At 43.4% G+C, this 27,222-nt stretch overlaps 1 protein-coding gene across 2 annotated transcripts; it reads right to left on the bottom strand.

Annotated features, from left to right (window-relative positions):
• Positions 1 to 21,971, bottom strand: ESRP1 (epithelial splicing regulatory protein 1). 2 transcript variants are annotated; one of them, XM_065668607.1, is made up of 13 exons: positions 21,442 to 21,971; positions 21,109 to 21,237; positions 20,139 to 20,252; positions 17,753 to 17,867; positions 10,679 to 10,777; positions 10,526 to 10,580; positions 8,574 to 8,684; positions 8,357 to 8,489; positions 8,233 to 8,275; positions 6,868 to 7,169; positions 5,098 to 5,316; positions 3,040 to 3,226; positions 1 to 1,219 (listed from the first exon to the last, which is right to left on the bottom strand). In XM_065668607.1, the coding sequence occupies exons 1-13, from the start codon at positions 21,571 to 21,573 to the stop codon at positions 1,047 to 1,049; spliced, it is 1,812 nt and encodes a 603-aa protein (XP_065524679.1). In that variant the 5' UTR covers positions 21,574 to 21,971; the 3' UTR covers positions 1 to 1,046. The 2 variants fall into 2 exon arrangements, with proteins under 2 accessions (XP_065524679.1, XP_065524678.1); XM_065668606.1 differs by having other exon boundaries at positions 3,028 to 3,226; positions 21,442 to 21,965.
• Positions 21,972 to 27,222: the final 5,251 nt, after the last annotated feature.

Genomic DNA, 27,222 nt, shown 5'->3' with positions numbered 1-27,222 from the left:
TTATGTTATATTGCCAGTGCAAGTTTGGAACTTTATTTTTCTTGATCTTACATTAAAGAGGCTGAGCTTAATAACATGATTATAACCATAAGACAGACATTGAAAGCATTGTAGAAGTTAACTCATGAGTGAAGAACATATTTTAATAAAATAAAAAACACCCCCCCCCCCCAAACAACAGAAACCACAATAGGCAGCTCACAGACATACTGGTTTAGTGTAAAGTAATAATAAAACCATTGTTATCTTACAGGTACTAGAGAGTCCATATTGCTCAACAGTAGCTTTTTGGACCCTTCTCCAGAGACAAAAGGCACTGGTCAGAATCTATTAGAAGAGTTGAGCAGGTTTTCCTGACAAATGGAGTGGTTTATGGCTTGCAGGGAACATTGCTCTTCCCAAGGCCTCATGACTGCAGAGAGCAAATGGAATCAGGAATTTTTGTTCTGTAGAAGACAGCTAATACATCCAGAAGAGCCAAAAGCCCTTCATGAGAAGTGTTTCTGAGGTCAGGAACAATGTATACCTCTATATGCTTTACATATGCATTCAATACATATGTGTCAATGCAGTATTTCCATAAATAACAAAGTTTCGACCATTGAGGTCAAAAGTTACTTTATTACAAAAATGGAAGCAGAATTTCAGAAGTTATTAGAACAGAACCCAATCCACCCATTCTAAAGAGGGCCAAGGGCTTCTTTATGAACATGGGAAGGATGTCCCTATCTACACACCAACTCCCACTGAGGGCACAATGATGCAAAGTAACAAGTTTAACAGGCGTGTTAGGTGAAAACAAAAAAGAGCAACAAAAAAAACCCCCACAATGTAACTGTGTGACTTGTTAAAAAAAAATTACTACCTGAAATACTCTAAAACTTAGGAAATCTCTAGATATCCTGAAATTGTTTCCCTGAACAAGATACCGAACAAGCTGCTCATGGTAGCACAAGCCTTTAGCGTGGCAGACAGTGTTCTTTTGTGAGCTTTGTGCATTTGCTGCAAAAAAGACTTCTTCGTTCCTGCTTGGTTTCTCCTCTGCTTTACCTGGGGTAGTAAGCTGTGTAGTTCATGAAGAGCTGAGCCCCAGCAGGGTAGTATGCCGCGGAGGGCTGGAGTGTTCGTGGGTTCAGGAGCATAGATGGCTGATACATAGCAGCTTCTGTTGGCACAACTGCAGTGGGAGCCGGAAAGGAGTAGGAAGGGGGTGAAAGGCCTAAAGGAAATAAATGGAAAAGAAATTAAGACCTTTTGAATTCCAGCATATATGTGGTCTTCATCAGCTGAACAACTCTGCAGTATGTAGGGAGCCTTCACAAGGTTCTCATTCTCTTGCTCATCACAGAAAATAAATTTGAGCTACCAACGTGAGCTTGACTACAAGTGTTGTGCCCAGCCCCCATCAAAATAAGTAGTACACCTCTTGCTCTGTGAATAGGGTCTCTTTTTGAAGAGAAGGACAGGTTTTCTTGTCTAGGCTCAGATTCTATGAAGTCTCCAATCAAGAACTGTAAGAAGGAAACCTCTATGCTAAAGATCTACCTAACATTCTCCAGAGCAGAGGGCACCTTTTCATCCCAACACTCCTTATTCCCCAAACAGCTGTCGTCAGTTAACCAACAGCAGCATGAGAAAAGTTGTGGTTTTGCAGCCTCAAGTGTTAACACTGAGTTTTCAACAAGACATGAGAGCTTAAATGAATTCTCACTGCTGAGAGTTAGCCCACCTCCTCTGCCACTCTTTTCCTTTTCTTCCTTCTTTCTCCCCCCACAGTAATCATGAAAGTGAACATATAAAAGCTTCAGATAACCCTGAATAGCAAAAATAGATTTTCCATTAAGTAGTAGTCAGACCCTCTCTGCATTATGGGATGTGCCAGGTAAAGAGCTGAAAGAGCTTCTCTGAGGAACACATTGCTTGCATTTGTAGTTGGAAGTGGGAACACTGCCACCTGAGAGTTCCCAAAGTCTGGCACTCTGCTCAACCTCCTATCCCAGGAGAAGCTTCCAGCCTGTCTGGAACAACCGTCACATACAGGACTACATACTGCAGATCCCTGCTCAGAAGGATACTTGCATTAAAAGAAAAGAGCTGGTCACCTAGAAACCATCTCCCAAGGATTAGCTGAAGGTCTACTCAGACTCAAAAGGAACCACAACCAAGAAGTTTGCTGCCTTATTGGCACCTCTGATTGATTGAGGATTGAGGATTGAGGACACTTCTTAAAAAGCCACCAAGAACAGCAACACATTTGCATGGAGACAGAGAGAAAGCTCCTACCACCTTGCCATTTATGATCTTGGAAGCAAAGTATTATTTTTCCCATAGGTTCAGATTTACATGGCACATATGCTTAGTAAATTAGCCTTAAGCTCTTAAAGCATTCCCCCCCAGACATTTGTCTAGAAGTCCATGTTCATTCTAGTAGCTCTGAGGAGTAGTTTCACATGAAATGAAGTTTCTGCAGTTCTCCGAGGCCAAAGCTATGTGTACCACATGGGCAATCTCAATTTCGTACAAACAGCAAAAAGCAAAGGAAGAGTTCAGCCAGTAGTGGTTTGATAGGCAGAACATTTATAGTTAATTTCCAAAGGGAAACATCACCAATGTTTTCATAACCTTGAATTTTGGAAGTGAAAGGGGAAGCGCTTGTACTTGATGTGTTCACCACAACGAAAAATGTAAATAGGAAACAGTTCTTTAAGTTCTAAAGCCTAGGCAAGGCTTACAAATTACTTCTCAGAGTCATGGCTCACCCTGGCCAAGTTAAGTTTCAGGGAGGGGAAGGGAAGTTTGCCACTGGAAAAGCAAGAATAAGTTTAAAGTAGTTCTTCAGTCATAATAATTCACAACCCAAGGGAAAAATAATGGTTGCAAGCTGCTGATGATTCAAGATGAAGAGACCTTATTTTAATACCCTCACCTGACATTCCTTTCAAAGAACCAGAATCAGAGTCAACAAAGCAGTTCCAACACCTACCCGCACTCAGCGTAGCACATTGGCAAGACCCATGCAAAACTTACATGGTAACTTACATGGTGGTGGGGACAAGCCATTTCGATTTAAAGTGCCCCCCATTAATACAAAGTTCATCTCTTCAGTAGAACATTGAAAGACTTCAACATATCTGTCCTTCATAGTCTTCTTATGACACTTCTGTGCAGCCAGAAAAGCTCGGTCTGCAGATTTCATCTGAATAAAAGCATCTCCCGATGGACGTCCCTACAAACAGGCCAGAAAACACAAAATGTTTCTCCCACAAAGTAGCAGAATAGCAGTAATTTGTGTTTTTAAAAAGTCTCTTCAACCATAAATACATCCATTTCCAAGTCAATTAGCCAACACAAGCACCCATCAACATGTTTAAGCTCTCCTCCCTGAAGTTCTTCCCACTTGTGCTAACCTGACTGTATCATTTAGCTGTTTCAATTAAACTGTTGTTACTTCCATGTTTTAAAAAAATAAATTAGAACATCTATGGCAGACCCTACAGCTGAGGGGTATTCAGGTGCTCCGAGATCTGCTCTTACCAGTTTAATAAGTATGCAGAATTGGAAGATTTAATCCACACTTACTACCTGGGATTTTTAAAATTCAAGGATAAATACAGGCAAATGCCAAATATTAAATAATTTTTATTAAGGCTAGGATGTTTTAGAAGGGTATGAGCCTTAGGTTTTGTATGAGAGCGCAGAGAAAAACCAACAAACAATGACACCCTTACTTTAGCTGTGGATGAGTAGGATACACAACTGGGAAGAGTAATTTTAGCAACATGCAGCTTCTGACTTGAAGTAGCCAAAACTAGAGTTAGAGAGCTCTAACTGAAGTTCTGGGTCAGTTCTTCTAGTTTCAGAGGGGAGAACAACTTAACCACCATCCTTTGTACAGTTGTTCATGATTATATGGTTGAAACCAGGAATGGAGGGAGCATGCAGAAAGATAAACTACTGATCAGGCAAAAGCAGTATCTGGAGGAAAAAATAAATCTGACAGCCCTCAGGACTATATACATACACCAGTGTCTTCAAGGTTCTTTCCTTACTGTTGGCATGGGCTGATACTACTGTAAACCATTACTTGTGCTGTAACATCTGCATCTTTTAGCCTCTCCCAGCCCTGCACATTCTTCAGATTTTCCAACCTTGGCTATATCACGTCCTCAGACACAGGAATCACTTTAAATCAAGGTACTGGAATACCTATAGTGTCTTCTCCCTCCCCCCACCCTCAAAGCACAGAAGCCTTACTCCAGGACAAGGAAGTATTTTGTAGTTTCACTTCAGGCTTAGTGTCAACCAAAACCATTTAGAAGAACCACTTTTACATCACAATAATCAGTGTAACCAGTGGAACCACTCAGGGCATCTTCAGAGTTAAAGGAGCTGCAGTCTCCTCCTCCTAAAGTCACAAGACTGCAAGTAAAGGGAATGACAACAATGCACAATCCTCTATCTAAAAAGTTTTGGTAGAAGCTACTTCCAGAGAACAATGGCAAAGATGTGGCTGTTTACAGGTGTCAATGAGCTGTTAATCTTGGTGCATAGCTGCAACTGTTTAAAGAAAGCAAGCACACAGTTCAGGGTACCCAAGGTTTCATGTTGACTTATGCCATAGGAAATCCTGTCTAAAAAGGCCAGTCACAGTTGTCATCAAATGTACTCAGAGCATATTGTTCAGCAAGGCAGGTGCAAACCCCTCCTTAGACAGCTAACCTTGTCCACACTTGTTTTGAAGATACTTCTTGCCTGGTACAAGAAGTATGCATGTTGTTGAGCAGGACTCTTCAGTTCCAGTCGCCTGCAGTGCAGGATCACAGCTGCTGCTCTGGGAGCACAAATCCCTCCAGGACTGTAGCTTAGGTTTAAGCACATGGGTCTCAGTAACAGAAATTGCTCTAGAGCAAATGCAACAGCTGGCACAGCAGGGCTCAAATAAGCCAACACATCTATTGTCAATACTTTCAGAGGAGAGCTAGAGGCCAATTAATGCCACTAGTGTCAATCCCAAAGGTGCTTCTCTATTGTAACCATCAGAAGGACTCTGCTCATACACAGAGTAATTGGCAGAGTGGCTAGAAACTTGGTGCCTACCTGGTGATTTAGTACCATGTGAACTCCATGGGTCCTAATATCTGTAGAAAACTCTCCCAAGAACTCCAGGATATCCCTTATAGTAGCAGCATAGGGAAGACCACGCAAACGTATGCAGTCTCTGACGTTAGTGGGAGGCACAAATTGTTGAGGTAATACTGGAAGAATAGGAGGTGTTGGGAGAGGAATGAGAGGAGTGGAAGAGTACCTGTTCAGCACCTGTGCAAACCAAAAAAAAACAGAGGTTACAGAAAGATTCCTTACTTATCCTTCAACTCAGAGGAACTGAATATAACACCAGTGCCATTTGTTTTCACTCTGGGCAGTATTTCAAGTAAAAAAAGTGAGCTAGATTCTGGGCTTCAACAACAAAAGCAGTGCTGAATTCAACGTTTAAAGTAAATATTTAGGCTTTTTTTTTCCTCCTTCAAAAACATAATTTTGCTTTGAAATATGTCCTGGGTTCAGCTGTTCAGCTGTTTTACTCAAAATGTTGTGCAACTCTCACAAAACTTCTTAGAACATGAAACCTGTCTTTCTACAGCATTTCTATTGGGAAAATAACAAAAAAAGTAATTCTACTATGTACGGTCACGGTGACACTTCTACCCAGAAGAACTCTCAACAAAACTTTAGGAGAGTCTGGGAACTAGAAGCTGCATCAGTACTAAACATCCCTGCCTTGAGATGCAATAGTCCATCAAGTAATGTAGGTGGTAGTACTGAGTCACAGTCACGCTTTGACATTTTTTCTTACTATTTTAACAGTAAAAGCCTGGCCTGGTCAAGAGTTCACTAAATAGTCACTAGCCTTTGACTCCGAGCAAGATTAAAGTTCATGCACATTTATACAGTTATCAAGGTTTTGTTAAGCAAAGAAATGAGAGCAGTTGAGAAAAACACAATGATGAGTGCTGCAGCTATGCCTTATCATCAAGTGTCACCCTTCAGACAAGGCACCGAAATCTCTATGTATCTGGGGGAACAGAGCTGCGCCATCAAGTGGTTACAAGGACATGGCTACTGCTTGACTGTATTTGCATTACAGTTGAGAACTTTTAGAATCACATTTAGAAGTTCGTGACACCAACTGCAGCTCTACAAATCTTCAGAGAAAATCCTCTCAGCCCTACTTCCTTACCCTGAGAGCATAACTAAATTTAATGGTCCATAAAGCCATGTTAATGGAAGAGGGAGCACTCTTCAGACCCAGTTTCACAAAGTCCTGCCACCCTCTGCTAGACAGCCAGTGGTGGCAGAAGACAGCTAAGAAATACCCTTAGAGGCAATTTGTAAGACTCTTCAGATACATCGCCCTGAAGACAACTACATCAAAAGGCTTTGTTTTTCTGTGCCAGTGAGTAAAGATAAGTCTTTTAGATCAAGATTTGTTGCTAACTTTCCTCCCGAATAGAACATCATTGGACTTAAATTCAGTATCTGTAGTGTAAAGCACTAGACCTACATAAACTTTCTGCTATGACTGCTGTTTGCAAGGCTATCAAAAGCCAAAACCCCAAAGGTTTGTATGCGTTTGTATGTGTGTGTACACATATACAATTGAGAACATCCACGTGCCATGAAATCTTACATTTAGAAGGAGCAAAGCCTCATGGAAATTCAGACAGTGCTTCTTCCAGCAAGAGTCGATAGTGAGAGAAGGAAAAGAAAGCTTTCAAGTCATGGCCAAGTAGTATTTACTTCCATGACTGTATGCCAGTGTAGGAATTCGGATTACAAGAAACCAATGTTTGCAATATTTACACCCACCTGCTGAACTTCTGCTGCAGTGCTCCTGAAGAGTTCAATGTACCTTTTCCCCAGCAAGTCCTTATGCTTTTTCAGTGCATTTTGTGCATATTCTTCACAAGCAAACAATACAAAGGCATCCCCTGTTGGCCTGCTATCAGGGTATGTGACAAACAGGACTCCCTCCTTTCCTCCTGTTACAGGGCAGTGTTGGCCAAAGAACGTCAGCACTTCTTCTGTTGTAACATTGAAAGGAAGACCTCGCATCCTGACAATTACTTGGTTTTCTTTTGACAAGAACTGTGCAACCTCATTGGAAGTACCTTTAACAAAAAAAAAAAATATACAGAAGCACTTAAGTCTATGTGGTCTTAAAAGATCATGAGCAAGTCCGGCATAGCTACCTCCTCCCCAAAGACAGAACACAGCAGGTAGAACAATATTTGCTTCCAAAGTAAGTAACACCCCTCCCCCCCCGCCTTTTAATCAACTAGAAATATTGTATAGGACATTTCCCATTAAAGTCTAACAATGTTACTCCATTTGGAAGAGATTAATCCTTATTCAAGGGGAAAATAAAAACCACTTAAAGAGCTCAAGGAAAGCACAGTCTGTGAATTTTTTGCATGAGCACTAACTCTGCTATCATGCACCTTGCCTTTCTAACTTATGAATACCTTTATCATGCTCTGAAACCATAATATATAGCAGCCAAGTACCCAGACCACTGTGCTGGGAAAGAAAGTTTTAAGAGCATGTTGAAAACATGCACAGGAATTTCATCCTATCCCGATAAAACTGTCAAAGTCTGCTAGTTTCACCTTCAGTATCTCTAGGAGAAGACCTCTGACATGTATATTTTATACTACCCTAACCAAAGCTAGCTGCTAACCAGCTTCACGTTTTAATATGGGTTCTTTCACTTACACCCAGCTTATTCTCCAAAGAAGTCTGGTTGTGCCAGGCACACCCTTGTCATTTACACTGTGATATCCATTCCCTTTCACATGCAAATCTCCACAGCAACAACAGTTATTGTTTTTCAAATATACTCTGACTTTGGCTTTTAGTAATCAATAACATTTAGGTTCCTTCAGTTAAGATGAGCTATCAAATTAAGTTCATATCCAAGGTCATCATCTTGCCTGATCAAATCCTTATTTGATAGGCTGCTTGAAAATGGAAGGAATATGGAAGAGAAAGATGGACAGATAAATCACAGAATGCCTTAGACTGCTGCTAGTAGAGAACATAGTAATCAATATACCAGATAGCTACTTGTTTAAAGAAAGAAAATTAAACCCTGTATCTAATAAGGGAAGTTTACAGCCCAACATTGCAGATGCTGATGGAACCCCCCTGTCATTCCTACCCACTAAAAATTACCTCCTGCAATTTTAAGGAAGTCTTCACCTGTTGCCTTGTATACCTAAAGAAAGAAAAGAAAATGTAATTGGCATGCTATTTGCACTCCTGTTACAAAGAGGATTTCAGAGCCAGTGTCACACACCTCAATGTATCGATTTCCCATGTGATGCTTGTGCCTTTGTAGTGCTAGATCTCTGTGCTCTTCACTTACGAACCTCACGAGAGCCTCCCCATTCCTCCTACCTTGGGCATTAAGACAGACAGCAGCACCTCCCCTGCAAGATTTAAATCAAGAGAGAACTCTATGACCAACACAGATTAAGCACTACAAATGCTTGAATAAATTCTTGGCTACTAACTTGGCAATATTTAGGCCTTTGAAGAATCTTGCTATGTCCTGGTCAGATGACTGCCATGGCAATCCTCTTGCTCGGATAACAGCATTGTCATCCACAAGTTCCATCTTGCTGCTGCAGACACAAAGAGGAAGTAATGCAGAGACATCTACTTTTAGTATCTGACATCCAGCACTCTCCCTGCTTGTCACCTGTGCTTCGGTCCCTGTTCCACAACTATTGGATGGCACTGCCAGGGCAACAATGGCTAAGTGCCACCATCATCCAAAGCCACTCCATGTGTTTCTCCTCAGGAACTGCCTGGTCCTTTTCCACTCCCCCCTTTCCTGCTTCACCACATTTGCTCCTTGAGCTCTCATTTCTTTGATCATGTTCACAATTTACTCCCCACTCATGACATACCAATGGTTTGTGCTTCTCCATTGTCTGAACAGGGTTACTGGTATAAAATAAAGCACTTGCTGTTCTAATCTCAGCCAGGTGGAAATTGAAGCAGATCAGTTAGATGTAACCAAGGTCAATGCTTATTTTTTGTACTGTAATCTTGTGTAAGAGCCAGTTACAAGCCAAGATCAAATCTGTTCAGAGTTATACTCAGCACACGGAGGGCTCCTGTCCAGAGAGTTTAGCCTTAACATTGCTTGTTTAGCCGTCACCTTGCTACTAGAGACTAATATAGCTACAGGCTACACTAGCTGCTTAGCATGGGAATAGCTCAGCCACAGAAAGCCATGTTTAATTGGTCATTACCACAGCCTCTTTTGTTCTGTTACTCGTTAAAAGTGCCAGGTATAACAATATGCTCACAGCTACCCAAGGCTGCCTTTCTGGCTATTGCAAGGACATGTTTTTGCACAGAAGAGACTATATGATTGATTAAGCAGATCAAGTCTTGTTCAGCAGCAGAGGACTTTTTTTTTTTGCACAAAAAGGCTGTGGTACACCTTGTTACATGAGGGTCATGCTTCTCTCTCTAATATCTCAGGCGGCCTTTCTGTAGGTGTCTGTCTCAAGCTGTTCCCTCTCACCTCCTAATTCTGTACTTCTCACTATCAAAAATAAAATGAAAATCTTCCACCTCACCCCAGGATTTTGTCATTGAAAGGGGAAAAGCTTATGGCCATGGTAAAACAAACCCTGAGCTAATCTCACTGCATACTTTCTGTCAATATTGTTGTATTCTTTTCTTGCTTTTTGCAGTTGGATGCACCAGCATCATCTACCATTATGATAGTTTCTTAATCTGGAAAAGAGAAGTAAGTACTCATGCAAGACAGGAGTACAAGTAATACCATCAAGGGAATATCCAGCAAACTACTGAGAAAAATCTGTAATCACACATAAAAGTATAATCACAGAAAAACAAAACAAACACCAACCCTCCCCTCCCCCCAAAAAAAACCAGTAATCAAAAGTAACACTTTAGGTTTAAAACCTATTCGGGAAGAAGACAATCATAGCTTAAGCAATTTACTGGTAGTACAGTATCCATATGGAAATGGTTCTTCCCTGTTAAAAAAAAAGCAAGCATTATGCATATTCAGTAACCCTGAAGCAAATTGCAGGAAGAATCTCAGAGTTGGTACCAACAGGGTTACTCTGCAAAAATGCTTACTTCTCTGCTAATAGCACACTTAACACCCATTATAAGTATTTACTAGTAGAACCCAGAACAATGAGCAGTGAACAAGCAACATCGAAGTGTAGCAAGGAAACTGGCTTGCATCTCATCATAGATTATCTGTTCCTTTCCCCACTTAAAGCACCTAATCGATTCCCACAGCAGTGGCAAGATAAAATAACAGTAACAGTTACTTGAAAGTTAGGAATACAGGGAAGTACAGTTTATTCAAGCTGTATCTTAGAATGGGAGGGACAGGGATGGATGAGGGAGAGGGGGACAAAGGGATGAGTAGGGTGTGTGCACACAGCAAGAAGAGGGAGAAAGCACTTACCATGGCCCACTTTCAAACTTGTAGTTTACTCTTTCTGGATCTGAAAATCGGTGATCTATGAAATACAGCACAAGTTATTTTCTTTTTCCTCAGCATACAGGACAGGCAGTAATACCAAACAAGAAAAAAAATTTGTTCACAACAATCACTTACTGTATGGTTCAGATATTAGTGTTAAAATAATATTCCCCATATCTTCAACTTGAGAGGCTCCATAGGGAAACGCTGGACTGTTCTTGTCAAGATTTAAATCTTTATGCTGGAGTTAAGTCAATCATCACCAAAGAGATTTCTAACTGACTTCCTGTTAGAGCAACAAGCTTTCATGTTACTCTTGATGGTAAGTCACTTCTCAGGGGAAATCTTTAATCCATTTTCCTGCTGGGATACATTAGCTGTTCTGTCTTGGCCTCTAGCTACTGCCACCTGTGGGAGTGCGAGGTCACTCCAGAAAGTGTCTGGGGACATAAGACCCCATAATAAGGACATATATATTTAATATACTTATGAATTATGTATGCTTGACAGATAGTTTTGCATCCAGAAGATATCTGAGTACTCTCCTCTTTAATTAATATCTTTAACCTCTAATTTGAAGAAGGAGAAGCAAACCATTAACTAAGAGCTCCAGAAATAGAATATGCTACATGCTTTCTGAACAAGCAAATCCCAAAACAGAATAAACATCTTCTTTGACCAAATTCACAAATGGCACTTGGTCTAAACCTTGCCTGTTAGAAGATACAACCCAAGGTTAGTGCTGTTAGACAGAAGCATTTTGAGAATGTAATAAGCATATGCCATTGTAGATAACCAAGAGACAAAACAGAGTCCCACAACACATGTTCTTTGATCTGAAGGATTTTGGAAGATGGTAGCAAGGATAAGCTCCCTGCTAATAGAGAGCAGGAAGTGTTCTGTCCTGGGAAGAGGCTGTAGAACAACTTGATAAAACCCCGTGTTCATAAAGGGAGTCTGATGCAAGTTGCACATGCCACTTTCTTTCACACAACTCTCAACAGTTTCTCTCTCCTGCCCCCTGTCACACTTGCCCCTCTCTAACACCAGGCTACAGGACTGTAAGGCTACTCACAACTCTGCTCCATCATTTATAAATGAAGTTTCTAAGAGGGTTTTATTCACTCACATCTCCTTTGGTGAGTGTAAGGTTAAAGAACCCAAGACAGCAAAATAAAAACCAGCCAAAAATCCCAGAAAAAAAACAAACAAAAAAACAACAGCCCAAGAACAGAACAAGTAATGAAATATGAAACAGTCTTGGAAAATTACTTGGGTTTTTTGACTCCTTTCATTACTTTACATCATGACTTCAGAATAAAAGTGAAAGTTTCTTAAACAAGACCTATCCTGGCATGGCAGTACAGTAATGCAAGACATTCAAAATAGTCAAACGCACCAATTATTTGCCCACATCTCCAAAAAAACTACATTGGACACAGTGCAAATGCTCAAGTCTGCACTGTGGTGCCCAAAAGCTGGCTCTCAGTCCAAGATAAGTTTTTTCTTAAAGAAAACCTGCTTTTTTCCACCTAGAGCTGAGCTCATTTTGAGTTGGCATATGCATACATGAAGGGCAGGGAACGGAAGGTGTCAGAAACAGACACCACATACCAGGCTTTGCTGTATCATCTCTTCAACAGGGGGGCAGCACAAGCCTCATTGTGAAATAAAGTCTTCCTATTATTTGTGGGTTAACTGCAAGTCACTCCTACAAAAATATTGTTTTTGAAGTTTAACTCTTATCTTGTTGTGAGATGAAAAGTAATTTCAAATGAATTCATTAATTCCTCTTCTACAGCAAGGAAAGGAAAGCTGCTGTGCCAACACGATACACTTTGAAGCTTTGTTGGTTTTAAGTTGGCATTGGAGTCTGTAAGGTGAGAGGATGGTGCTTAGTCTTACAAGAACATTGGCAGTTTAAATGAATCATCATAGTTAAAAACAAAACTAAAAACCCAACAAAAAAAGGCATAACAGCTAGTGACCCCTCCCCACCAGCTGCCTGACTCCAGACAGTTTCTTAGCCATAGCCATTACCCTCCCTCCACATACTTTCTCTGGAGTAAAGTAGTGAGAACATTAAATGGTTTTCTTAAAGAAAAAGAAAACCAAGCTAAAAATCCTGAGCCACATGCAACAACCCCAAAGCACAGTTTGAGACTATCAGTATTTGTGGCAACAAAAAAAACATTCAAAACAATTTCATTGCGGTATCTCTTCCTGAACAGTACACTCAAGCTCATGCCTCCCCTGTTCCCTGGGGAATACGGGTTGAAAATAAAACTAATCAGACTCCCTCACAGAGAGGGTGCCTAATCAGTACCACACAGATGTTTCTGGGCACAGTGCACTGGAGCTGAGGAGTGCTTCTTTTCCTGACACACTTTCCCCGGCAGAATCTAACAGCTCTGTGCTTGCTGAGTCTCTGCTGCACATCCATGGAACCAGAAGCTGCTGAAGGCACAGGTATTGAAACCCTGATCTTGCCTGACTAGTTTTTATGAAGATTTTTGAATTGTCATCTTTATCAAAGTCAAGAGAAATTGGGCAGGAGTTTCAATAGCTATTACAACTGAGGATATGCATGCATGTACACATACACGCACTTGGCTGTTAGACTGTGCTATCAAAACTCGAGGCATTTTAGTGTTTCTTTTTTGCACAGCCAAAGATCCCTACAAGTGATCAGCTGTCCAACAGAAAGGGCAGCAGTGTGAAGGCACTAGGAATTTGAAGCAAGGCTATCACACAATGAAAACCAACTCCCTCACCCCACATCCATTTTAATCAGAAATTATTTTAACTTAAAATATCAATCAACAGGAGATCTAGTTCCTAAAACTCACCTAGTGCCAACAGAAGTCAGTACCAGGTGTTCAGACAGAGTCAGTTGTGCCAAGGAACTCTAGATTAATATAAACACAATCAAAGGGGAGGAACAACGTTGTGAACATTAGCGGGAATGAAAATTGCTCACACCTTTGTCTCTGATTAGCTAGAAGCAAGTCTTCTAGGCAGGACTGGAGAAGAAACTGATAGCTTTCTGCACATGTGAGGAGCATGCTAACAGTAACATTAACCAAGCGATAACCTGAAGTCTAATAGACACCCATGGTCAGAGACACTAGAAATTATGGGCACTTGGGGAAAAGCTGTTGTTAGAATAGTCTTTATAAAACTCACCTCTTGCTCTGTGAAGGGAAAAGAGACTGTGTGTGTGTGTGTGTGTGTGTGTGTGTGTGTGTGTGTGTGTGTGCAGGCACACAGTGATATTTAAAAGTTGCCTCTCCTGAACAATTAGAAAGTGGCTAAATCCAAGTTCACATATGAAGTGTTAGAAAACAGACTTGGCTGTCTAAAGCTACTATATGCAATAGCATGCACACATATAATCTAAATGAAGCAATGGGCAAAAGGCACTCCCAAACAACAAGGCAGAATGGGAAACAAGGAACAGCTTCTTACTGCATAGCAGCACTACCACCTCCTGCAGCACTCAGCAAGTTAGTAAAGGGGACAGGAAGAAACATATTCTACATCAAGGTGACCTATATAATACGGAAGAAATTTCTGTTATTTCCTTAGATTCATCACCACAGCCTCAGCCACTGCCAGCACCTCCCATAACTTCTTCCCTCCAACTGTCTCTTCCATTTCTCAGTTGAGAAACTCCTTTAACTATGCCAAAAGAAATACTGAACAACTAATTTAGCTTTGAGATGACACAACATGAACTAGTCTTGCAATTGTGTTCTGCAGCGATCCTCTTCCCCCTTTGTTCTGTTTTTAAGTCTCTTCAGCTAGAAGATTACATCTTTTAAAATGAAGTTTGCATAAATGTAATCTGATATTACTCAGTTCCTGGGTACAGAAAATACTAATAGCAATATGCAAGATTCTCATGTAATACCCAGTAGCAGGATTTTTATTGCCACTTATATACTATTGGTTATAACTGCTCCACATCGTTGTTTTCAGGACAGCCAAGTTAAAAAACAAAACAAAAACCAAAAAAAAAAAAAAAACCCCACAAAACAGCACACAAGCAAAGCCAAACAAAGAAAGTAAAAAAAGCCAACAAAACCAGTTTTCAGAGTTTCAGTATCCAGATTGTATCCAGCACATTAAGCAGGCTGGTCTGAAGTATGCCTGTATTTCTACTGACAGCATCCAGCAGACACTCCTAGTAAAGAGCTATCCTCAGAAATACAGTTCAGAAGCGAGTGGAGCAAACCATGCACTGGAGGAAGCATGAGCTATTTGCCATTTAATAGCTTCTGCACACCCAATCTTGAGGCAAAGGATGAGTCTTCTGCAGATCTAATACGAATAGTCATGCAAGCTTTGTTCACTCCACCCTGAAGGCACTCACAGGTTGAAAACTGGCTCAGCAAGCTTTGCAAATCAAGAAGTGCAGCAAGTATGGGAGGTACAGAGGGTGCAAGAACAGCCCTGCTCCTTCTGTATACTTACACATGTTGGGGGGGTTGGGGGGGAGGGAGGGAGAAGGAAGATTTCAATGGCCCCGAGTTCCTCTCTGCAGGAACATGATAGCTTCTCTCCAGTTTTCTGTTACTTTAAATTTCTTGTAATTGTTCTGCTGTTGCTACCTCTTACACAACACTGACTAAGTCTGCCAGAAGACTCACTCCTACCCTAAAACCTGTTTTGAGACCATAAGTTAGGTAGCAGTAGCACTCAGAGATAAGTTACAACTAGCATCAGTTCTTCCTCAGTCCCTCATATTCCATAGCATTTTAAACATTTCCTTACCTTAAATTAAAATAAATCAGGGGGTGTTTGCTCAAGAAATGTATAGTTTCTTGGGGAAGGGTGATGTAAAGCTTTCACCTAAGCTCTTGGATATGGAATAGTTTCCTTGCTGTACAGAATTTCAAGTAGTTCACTGAAACAGTAAGTTCCAAAAAAAATCTTCTAAAGGAATATTAACCCAGCTGATTAGTTGGTTTAATATCTCTCTGCTATTTTTCCAGACTGTGTTTGCCTTGTCCACAAGAAATACATAACCAAGCAACAACTATGCAGTGTGTTGTACACTGGATTATACATCCTGAATGACTGCATGGTCAGCAGTTATCTACCCTACTGTTGGGAGCACATTCTCCATTTGTTTGTAATCTGTTTAATCAAATGATACCCATCAAAAGAAAAGCTTTTTGACTACTCCTAATAATATAGGTGACTGTACAATAATACCCAGCTTTCTCCTAACTTTCCCTTCACACAAGCTTCTGTTCACTGATTACAACCATCTTACTTTCAAGTAAATGGAGCTGTTGTAAGCACATGAATGGATGTGCCCAGGACCATTCCACTTCTACCAGTCTCTAAATGTAGGTTTTCTACATCTCTAGTCAGTACACTACCCACAGACAAAAATCTTCTGTACCCACTAAGAAAACCAATAAACCTGGCCCAGTATAGTTTGTGTGGCACAAATCATGGAAAACTTCCCTTGCGCAGTCCCTTTAGCTATGGGGTGGAAAATATGCACTTTCTACAAGAATAGAAGAGCTTAGTCAGATTCTACACAGGAATCTGCAACTTCATTCCAACCTACTCCATTTGTTTTTGTGTCTTCACCCCAGCATATCCGCCTCAAATCCAAGTTACTTTTCACTTAGACATTCTCTTTGCTACATAACTGTCTCAGGAGGAAAGCAGCTTATGAAAAAAGCCAAACCTCTGCACAAAACTGTTTGAACTAGTCTTTGCACTTAGCACCTGCTTCAGCAATTATTTTTTTTAATCCCAAGCACTACATGCATGTCCAGACTCTCCAAGTGCAATTAACTTCTACCACTTCTGACAGCAAGGAGATGAAGTCGGCAGATTTGAGCAAGGTGAGGAGAAATAAAATTACCATATTTGTCAATAAAAGGAAATAAAAAGTTATTTTACCTTTTTGGTCTCTGCATCCTCCACCCCCAACACTCTCAAGCGATACAGGGCAGGCACATTTAGTTTCAGCCATATTGCAGAAATGTGGCAAGTTTACAGATGAGAGCATCAGTTACAAATCAGCAGTTACACAAGAAATCAAACCACAAAGACTAAGAAAACCAGAATAGAGCAATTTAGGTTTATATACCTTAAGAAGCATAACAGATACAGAATTCACACTCAAGCTGAGCATGCTCGCATAGACTGACCAAGCCTCAAGCAACATGGAGAAAACACTGTTGGCAGCAGCCAAACCCACCCTTAGATGGTACTGACTCTTCAGGGGTTTCTTGACAGTCAGGTAACATATGGTGGTCTGCCCCTCTCAGCAGGCAAGGAATACACGGCCTGTCAGTGGGCCTTAGCTGACCAGCAATGCTCCAGGTGGCTACAGTTGTATTACTAGTTCCACAGTACCAAGACAAACACACAGAAAGCAAAGGCATCTCTCCAAGATAGCTGAAGTAGCTCATTGTCTTTAATAGACTTCTCCAGCTCCATATCAAAGCCTCCCTGAACAATGTAGTAAGTTTTTGACCAAAACTTTACAAAGCCTCCATCATCCAGCTTCTAGGCTACGCAACACAAGCATTTATTTTGCTTTTTTACATAAGAATTCACACTCCTACACTAAGTGTACTGCTTTGCTTCAGAATAGGGGAAGAAGTGATTTCTACCCCTTCACTAGGTGAGATTAATCTTAATTTGCAGATGGCAAAGCAGAGCAGACAGCCTCCAGTATTCAATCATATGGTTAAGCACCAAGAAAATCCACAGCTACATGATGTGCCAATCACATTCCCTGCCTTAGGTTCACTCCTGAATCAAAGAGGTTCACAACAAGAATAACTGGTCCCCTTCCTAAAAATTAAGGCAGTCATTCTCACTAAAAAAAAAAACCAACCAAAACCAAACAACTAACTGATGTGACAATCAGCCTCACTACTTAAATATTAGGATTCATATTGGCCATATAAATAATGTGCTAGATGCACAAAACTATGAACGTAGTAAAGAAAACATACAGAAATCAAGAAGAAATACCGGATTTCCCCCCATGGGAGCATGCATCTTCATATGTTTTTATCTTTATCTTTGTGAGAAAGCTCAGTACAGCTCCAAGTCACTCATTAAAGTTATACCACTCTTGAACATGTGTTGCAAGCATTACTCACCCATCTCTGCCCTAAAATTCAGGCAAAGCTGTAAGAGCAGTAGACGCCATCACTGTTAAAAGGATACATTCTATCATAGATGTAACATCCAGTTTGCTAACATCAGGTGAGCCAGGGCAACACTTCTTGAACTCCTTACGCAAGTCAAAAAAGGAGTAGAAGCATTCAGGCAGCAAGATATTCTGTAAAAGGACAAAGTTACTGCAGTCAACCTGGGTAAGCTTACTCTACTTTGGTCTTTAGATACTAAAACTTTATAACAAGTTGCTTATATGGGTATGAAACACAATCTTTGCTACAGAGAAACTCATATAGCTCTTCTTGGCCACCTAAGTATGTTTATGAACTTTTTTTTTTTGCTTAAGCAGCTTTCTCTATGTGGTTTTAAAAGAGAAATGTGCTTTCTCACTGCCAGAGAAATGCTTGCTATTATTACTAGTGCTTCAAATCCAATATATAAGTAGGAGAGCAAATGCCTGCTATTGCAACATTTATCACCAATTCTTGATTCAATTTTAACTGTAAAAAGCCAGAGGGCATGCAGTTCAGTTTATAGAGCCAAGTAAATTTTGCAAGACTAGCAGAAGATGTTTTGGTTTATAGACAAGTCTGAGTTTTCAAAGAATAGTCACACTTCAAATACTTATATTCCTTAAACCAAAACTAGAAACAAAACCCAAAAAACAACACACAAAAACCCCAACCAAAACTAGGATAAAAGCCAATTGTGTGCAGATGAGGGCTTGATATGGCACAGAGGTTGTCAGTCTAGGCATGGTAACTGCTTTAATTGCAGCATATGAAGCCAGAGCTTCTCTACAGGCACAAGATTTTGTGTTCCACTTGGCTGTTTGGTGCCCGCAATATCTTTCTAGACCAAAAGCAGGGGCTTTCTGTGATTTAACAACTACTTAGCATCTTGGCATTCTAACAGAACGACAAGATATGTGAAAGCACATTTAGGGAGCCCAAAGAAATAAGTCTGAAACAAGTTCTGCTTTAAGAACATGTTAGCATATGGGCAGATGCATTAGGCAAATGATACTCTTTAAAGACAAATTTATGAAAATGGAGGTGTGCTTGCCAAAATTTCCTGTCCTGGTTTTAGCATGACTATACTTTTTCCTCAACAAATGAGGAAGTTCTGCACTTCACTGACATTCAGTTGGAACAGTTGATGCCAATTCATTCTCCAAATACCATGAACTGCTAGATTGCTTTAGACTGGCAATCTTAAAAGAGAAATATAATCCAACAAGTCTAGTGATTCAGTGACCCTGCTACCCCATCTTCAGGATTCACCAAAGAACTATTGCAGGTCTCATAAGCACCTGGTTTACTTAACCTATAGGCAGCACAGAGCAGCTTTCAAATGAATAATTCTTAACAGAACAGCAACAGAACATTTTGATGAAGGTTTGATTCCTACCAGTGACCCTGTGATGATACAGAAAAAGGATGCTTACCCCTGACACCAGACAAACTTAAATAATCATAGGAGTTGTCCCTTCTTTGCCTGCAGTTATGTGCATAAAAGGTTAACTGTATAAATCACATAACCATTGCAAGCGAGAAGAAAGTCTGTTAAAAGCCTGTTTCCACATTTTATCACATTATACCCCAAGACGAGTTACATATATAGGGACCCTCTATTCAGTATGAATCATGCTCACTGTTTCTCTTCTTAACCAAAGATATAAATACTTAGAGCACCAATAAGTACTAAAGCCAAGCTCATCCAATATCAGTTCTGTAACAGCACAGACTTGCAGCAGTGCCCCTTCAAAGGTGAAGCAACAAATTGATGGGCACAGAGGTCAGCTACAATGAGAGGAGCAGAACAGCTCAGTAACAAAGCAATGCATGTCTATAGCAAACCACAAAATGATTGAAAGAACTATTTTAGGACTAGAGACTCAGCATATTGCTGCAACCCTATCACTAATGAAAAGTAGGCAGGACCTCATAATACTGTTAGCAATTTGGCAACTCTGATGGCATAGAAAACTCTAGAATATGGGACTAGTCATCACTCATAGCCTGCCTCAAACTACTGTTCAGCTCCTTACAAATATGAGCACCACCCTCAGAGCTTCAACTGACTACATAAAGACTGAAAGTTGCTGAAGCTAAAGGTGAATGTAACGTTTCAAAAGACAATTTATGATTAAAGTGGTTAACTATTTGGCAATGCTTCCACATCCCATTTATTAACCCATTGTAGCTACAAGTACTCTGTCAATGCATTGCTCCTTTCTCAAACACATAAGCAGAAGGCATTGTCTGTGCCTTTCTCATGGACAAGCTCTTTAGTCCGGTGAGCATATTAACACACAAGCAACATTTGTTCAATAGTTGTGTGGAAGCACTCTCATACTAAAGGGAAATTGATCAATTTTTCAAGAACTCACATAAAGCACGCTAAAAGTCAAACTGAAACTACAACTACATACCTTCTTGGAAGCTTCAGGATGCAGAACTTGCCTAATGTGCAGCTGCCCATCAGTACAGAAACAGAACGAAGTACCTACACCAATGTTCAATTCATTGCTCACAGATTGATTAAACTGAAAGCAGGAACAACAAAAGACACATGTAAAAGACAAGAGTGGCTGTGCCAGGCAGTGTCATCTGCTGCTGACATATTATTCCAGGGCAGCAGGAACATGGAGCTAGAATTCCTTTTTGTACAAGCCTAGCCTTTCATTTCTGTAATTTGTTTCTTACTATCTAAACACATAATAACTTTGATTATACTATTTTCACAAGGAAACTGACCCTATTCCCCACTTCTAATGAGGCAAGTCTACATTACAGGAAAATCCCCAGTCCTTTTCCAGAAGGATTTGCAAAAGCACTGCAGGAAGACATAAAGCCAGCTGCAGAGAGCTATGGGAACACCATGGCAGAGAAGCCTTTCAGACAGGGCACTCAAGCATGTTGAAAAGGAGACAGGGTTTCCGTCCTTTCCTCAATGCGAATCATGCACACCTCTCTATTTATATAGAGACTTCAGTATTGTTTCCTTTCCCGGACTGATGAGCCACCACAAGCCTAAGCAGGGCATGCCATCACCCAACCTTTTCAGGCTCACCTAAACTTGGCCTCTTTCAATACCAATTGGGGCTCACCCTCAGCTGAGACTCGGGGTAAAGCATGGCAGGAGACCAGGGCAGGGAGATACCTGACCCATGACCTTCCTCTCTTGGTGTTCAGTCCCTCCCGAAGTGAATGAGAAAATCACAAGGGGAAAATCACCATAAAGCCCACCACAGACCAGGTTGCCTGTCACACGTACGTCTGTGGTGCCCCTGTGCCCCGATAACTGTGATGGTGGAAGGGATAAACAGATAACACTGCTTTTACCACACCAGGAAGCCCCCAGGGAAGACCAGCACCCAGCAGCCAGTTATGGGATGTCACCTGTCTCAAAGCCTGCTCCAGCGGTGGAGCCAGTGTCAGGCTCTCCACATCCACCTGGGTGATCTCCTGGCACTCAGCTGTCAGCTCCAGGTGGTCAGGCCGGACCAGCACATCATGCAGGTGCCCCAGCTCCAGAAAAAGCAGAGGGTGGGCGAGTCAGCTCCCCAGCCTGGAGGTCCCCACCTGCAGCACCGGCCCCAGCCCTCCACCAAGGCCTGCTCCAGCCTAGGGGACCCACTGCCAGCCCAGTGCTGGGGCTGTTCCGTTTGTACCCAGCACGGCAGGGCCAAGGGGAGCAGCAGGTCAGGGGTGCCCTCCCTCGCAGAAAAATACCTCCTTGCTCCTCAGGTCGACCACTTTCCACAGGAGCTGGAGCAGCTCTCGCTCATCCGAGCCCAGCCTTGACCCGTTGTTTCCAGACGTGGTCACGAAGAGGATCACCAAGTAGTCGGGAGATGCCGTCATGGTGCCACCGAGCCAGGGGGAAGAATAAAAAAGGGGGAAACGGGGAAAGGTGGGGAGAGAAGAAGAAAAGGGGGGGAAAGGCCAGAAACTTCCCTTGCCCGAGGCCCTCCCAAGCGAGAGGCAGGCCTCGCCGCCCAGGTGCCGGCGCGGGAGGCGCACACTGCCGCTCTCCCCCCTCGCTGTCCCGGGGCGGGCGGCGGCCGCTCCCACGCCGGCTGCACCGATGAGAAGCGCGCAATGGCTGCGGGCTTTTCAGCGCGGGGCCGCGGCCCTACCTGCCCAGCCCCCGCCCCACGTGGTGCAGGTAGCACACACCTGGCGCCGCCCGCCCATTGGCCCCGCCGACAAGGGACGTGGCAAGCGCGGCGGGGCGGCCGGCGGAGTGGGGCGCCGTGATTGCGGGCGGGGCGGCCGGCGCGGTGCCGGCACTGTGGCCGTGCCGTCCGCAGCCGCCCCGGCAGCTACCGGCGGCGGCCGGGAGCCCGCCGGGCTGCGCCTCCCGCCGTCGGGGCGCGCTGCCCGGGAAGGTGCCACTCCTCACCGACGGGGCGGCGGAGGGGAGCGGGCACAGGCGTGGCCGCCGCTCTTGTCGGGACATGTCGCGGGAGGGCAGAGCAGGCTCTCCTGCAGCTCCGCCAGCCTGGACGGAAGGGGGGGAGAGGCGGCTATGCCGCCCGCAGCAGCCCCGGCGGGTCTCCGCCCTCGGCGCCGGGCGAGTGCGGCCGTCGAGGGCCGCCGGGAGGAACTGGTGCTGGGGAGCTAGCTGCGGGTGGCGGGGCATTTTCCTCTGTCGCGCTTAGGGCAGCGGCGCGGAACCTTCTGTGCCGTCCCGGCACGGCGGATGTAGTCGTGTGTTACAGACTTCCCTCGATGAGCCGTGGTGATTTTGGTCCTTGTGACAACAGCCTTCTCCTGGTGATCAGTTTTTCACTGTGAAATTTCTGTTTTAAATGCGTATTGCTCAAAATCTGATCTTTTTTTTTTTTTTTTTAATGACAAATAACCGGAAAGGTCAGTGAATGCAGGGTAAACAAGTCATGCTAACTTTCCCTAAGGAAATCTTGTAAGACACTTAGTTTTATAGGACCCCGGTTTTGTCCTTCTGACTTGATGCTGCTTCTCTAAATTTTCCTTCAGATGGTGGTGCATACTGTGCTGTCCTTCATCCATTCTTTGTGCTGGTGCAGGCTCACAGCTTTCCGTAGTGCATATGTGTTGTTGGTTACGCAGGAAGGGAGGAGAGAAGGTGTGTGTGGATCTCCTAGTGCCTGGCACCCTGGTCTTGCCCTAGTGCAGAGTGGGGCTTTCTGCAGTGACTGCCACCGAACTCCTTTGTTTACGTGCTTCAACAGACAGTCTGCACATGGCACAGGGTGGCTGGAGTAATTTTCACCCCTTTCTGGTATAAGAGTTCAAAAATGGCATTCACTGATAGCAGATACTGCAATTTGAGGGGTAAAGACAGCATCAAAGGTGCCCCATTTGTTGGAGGGTTAGAATGCCTGGTTTTCTTTGTGTGTTTGTCTTCTGGCTTTCTGATGTGTTGAGTAAAACACAGGTGAAGCAGAGCACTGGTACATGTGTCCTAAGTGGATTTGCAGCTAATCTGTACTTGATACCTGAGGAGTGGGGCTGGTTCTTGCACAGGGAGTTTTTGCTTTGTGACCTATGCCCAGCCTGGGATTCAAGGGTATAGAGGAATTCTTTGCACAGTTTCCCTTTCAGGTCTTAGTTTAGTGCAACATCTTAAAAAAAGATTTTCTACTTTAGTAAAGAAGTCCAGGGGTACAGTTCTGCAGTGACTCCACCCTGGAGCCTGCCAGGCAGACAGTGCCTGTTTGGTTGGCTGGTCATCTTCCAGTGAAATGCCATCATCCGTTCCAGACGCCTTCCTTCCCAAAGCCTGCTTGGCTTTGGAGATGCAGCCCTCATCTTTGTGAGAGCAATTTCTGGATGGGTCCCTGTTCCTTTAGTTGTGATTTGTTGTGCTCTGGTGCATGCATTTCTTTTTTCCCCTCTTATGCCTTATTGTCTCATCCTGTTCTGACTCTTTCTGTCTGTGAGCATCAGACTCCCCAGCTTTTTGCTACAGCAGGCTGCCATGACACATAGTAATTCCTTTCACAGGTTTAAGTTGTACCCTAAAAGTATTTTGAATTCCCATTAAGCCTTTTGGGTTCTTGATTAAATCCAGGGTTTTACGTTTTTACTTATTTAGTTATTTATTGTGGAAGCTGTTTGCCACTAATTGCTACTGTGGTGCTGTTACCTTTTATTTTTCTCTTTCTTGGGTAACACATTTCCTAAAATGCCTGTTTTCCAGTCACAGTTCCCGTTCCACCCTCTTTCTTTCATGCCTGCAGTATCTGGTCTGACAACATCCACCTGTTGGTCAGGTTCCTGGGTTGTGGTGCCCAGGCCTCTGGCATTCTTGTACTCCCATGCTGGGTGCTTCTCCCTGGCTGTTCGTTCCTTATCCCAGGCCTGGTTAAGCACAGCCTTTGCATGAGGTGTCACCTTCCAGATGACATCAGTGTTGTTGACTACAGGAATATACTAGGGCACGCTGTGGCATGATGACCTCTCAAGGCTCCTCTCAGCACCTTGTTGCTGTATTTCTTTCCTCTGATACTCCTGTTTCCCACCTGCTGCCTGTCTGTCTAACTTCCATCCCCTTTGCTAATCTCAGTTTAACTATTTTTCTGCTCTTTTTGTATTAGTTCTGGTTTCCCACCATGTGTCCTTTTGTGCCACTTTGTTTCAGGCCATTTCTGAAACTACTCACACATTACTTTGTGCCACCGAATTGGTCTTACCACCCCCCCCGACCATGGCAAGAGATCTGTGGGCACTCTTATTTATTTCCCCCACATTCCCGAAGCTTCTTCCAGTTTATGTTGAAGAAACCTGTGACTTTGCACATCTTGCTGTCTCCATTTTCTTTCTGTGAGCTCGTCTCCCAGCATGCTTTATTCCTCCATAGGAGGGTCTCCAATTCACCCCAGTACCACCTACAACTCCATTATCCTTTCCTGCACAGACCTTTGGTGCGTGCCAGGTCTCCCACCTGTATCCCACTCTTACCATCTGTGTTCATGTTTTCTTTCACAATATGGACCTGCTGGAGAGGGTTCAGAGAAGGGCCACAAAAATGATCAGGGGGTTGGAGCACTTCCCCTGAGAAGAAAGGCTAGGAGATTTGGGATTGTTCAGCCTGCAGAAGAGAAGACTCCAGGGACACCTTATGCAGCCTTTCAGTTCTTACTGAAGGAGCATATTAGAAAGATGGGGAGAGACTTTTTAGCAGAGCTTGTTGCCCTCATAAAGGGCATAGGATGAGGGGTGATGGCTTTAAACTAGAAGAGGGGAGATTCAGGCTGGATGTGAGGAAGAAGTTCTTTACAATGAGGGTGATAAAATACTGGCACAGGTTGCCCAGATAGATGGTGGATGTGCTATACCTGGAGACATTCAGGACCAGGCAGAATGTGGTTCTGGGCAACCTGATCTAGTTGAAGATGTCTCTGATCATTGCAGGGGTGTTGGGCTAGATGATCTTTGAAGGTCCCTTTCAACCCAAACTGTTCTGTGATTCTATGATCAACTTTTTACAACTAGAACAGGAGAATCAGCAAAGCTGTATCATTTTGATGGAATTTGTTAATGGTTACCACCAACTATTTTCAGTCTCTTCAATTGCTTTTGCTAACCAAATTCTGTCCTCTCCACTTCCATCAGTCAATAAATAACTCTCTGCCAATACCAATATTGTTCCTTGAAATTGGTCGGCTGGGTGTGACATCCAAACACTTCTGGTTTACCTTGCAGCAAAGAAATACCACTGACCTGTGGGGCCAGCCATGTGCTGAAATCAATTATGTTGTGTTGAGAGCCACCCAAATTTAATCTTGCAAAGCTGATTCTTCTCATATCCAGAGCTGTAGCTGCTACCAGCAGCAAGGGAGTCACTGCAGATAAAAATGCAGGGCCAGAAATCCCCTGCCAGTTACTGAAACGACTGGCACTACCTGACCTGGTTGTGATACTGTTGCATGTTGTCTCAGGAGAGAAGCATCTGACTGGGACTGTGCTTCTGCTGCACAGTAGTATGTGCGATGATGCCCATGTATTAGATCTGCAAAGCTGCTCTTGCCCAGAGGTCTCCAAAGAGCCCATAAATGTAACGAAAGTAAGCAGTGTCATTTGCTTAAGGCATTGTGAAACTTTAGCAAAATACAGATTTTTGTTTGTTTCCTATATTAAAAAAAAAAAAAAATCTATTTAACTCCAGGAGTTTAGATCTGTTTATCCATGAGGGAGTTTTCCAGCTTGGGACAAGAACGAAAACAGGCAAATCTTGTATGGCCAATGGGGCCCCTGGATTTTCAGCTTCTGAAATGTTTCTATGAAGGGATTTGCAGTATTTTAACTACATCTGCTGAACTAGCAGGAGGAGGCAGTGCCATATTTTCAGTGGATCTGGAAGCAATTTCAGCCAGTGAGTCTCCCCGTGCTGCTACAAAACACCTCTTCATGTGCGATAGTAAAACTGGTTGCAGAGCTGCACGTTGTGGTCCAGCTCCCCAACACGTGGTGTGGGGCCAGGAATGTCCTGAACTAGTTTAACCACTGAAAACGGATGTATGGAACCACGGCTTTGTTTAAACTGATGCAAGGTCTTCATCACATGAAGTCCAACCTAGAGGGCTGTTACTCCTGGTGCAAGTGGAACCCTGAAGCGCTGAGAGAACAGCAAGTTTAGCTACTGAAACTAAAGAGGGACTTGCCAATTCCTGATGTGCACACATAACATTTTATTAAGAAGCTGATCCAGAAACAAGATGTAGATAATAAGGTCTAATTATCACTAAGGAAAGCGCAGGTATGTGGCTGAGGCTCCAGTCGGCAGTTCAGAGATGTTACACATCCTTTTCTAGACCTCCTCAAGGCACACGGTGCAGTTTTGCTGTTATAGACGTAGCGCTCCTACACAAAGCTCATGTAACCACACACTGCTTGCATAAGATGAGTTCCACATCATTGTGCTGGCCACGGGCAGACTTTGGCTTCATGCTGTCTCTAATGCATGTAAAACTCAAGTTGTTCTTGCAGAAGGGCACTGGACGCTAAACAAGAACATGAGCTGCAGAGAGGTTCCAAGGAATTGTTTTACGTGTACTTGAGAGAGACGATGGTTTCTCACATCTGAAAAGGGGTAGCTTTAAGAGGGGGAAAGCTGCGAAGGAAATTCCTCAAGCAGGACCGCATTTAGCCAGTGCTGATCCGGAGCTAAGTCCCGCGAACCCCAGCCGTAGCGAGGCCCGGAGCACGCTGCAGTGGGGTCTCCGGGACGCCGGGCCCCACCCGCTGCCCGCACGCTCATCCTGCAGCACGACGGCAGCGGCAGCGGCCCCGCCGCCCTCCCGCCTCTGCCTCCAGCGGGCGCGCCCCCTCTGCTCTCCATCCCCGAGCCTTAGCTCCGGTCCGGCGCAGGGGGAGCGCCGCGAACGACTCCGCACCTCTCCCGGGCGGGCGGGGGCAGTAGGCCCGCAACCCTGTGCCGACGGCAATCCCTGCCCCGGCTCCCTTCTCCTCCCTTCCACCGCTGAGAGAGGCGGATCCTTAAGCGCGGAGCAGCGCCGCCCGCCT

This window comes from Lathamus discolor, chromosome 2 (assembly GCF_037157495.1).
Source record: "Lathamus discolor isolate bLatDis1 chromosome 2, bLatDis1.hap1, whole genome shotgun sequence".
Classification (NCBI taxonomy): domain Eukaryota; kingdom Metazoa; phylum Chordata; class Aves; order Psittaciformes; family Psittacidae; genus Lathamus; species Lathamus discolor.
This window is presented reverse-complemented; position numbering and strand designations above follow the sequence as displayed.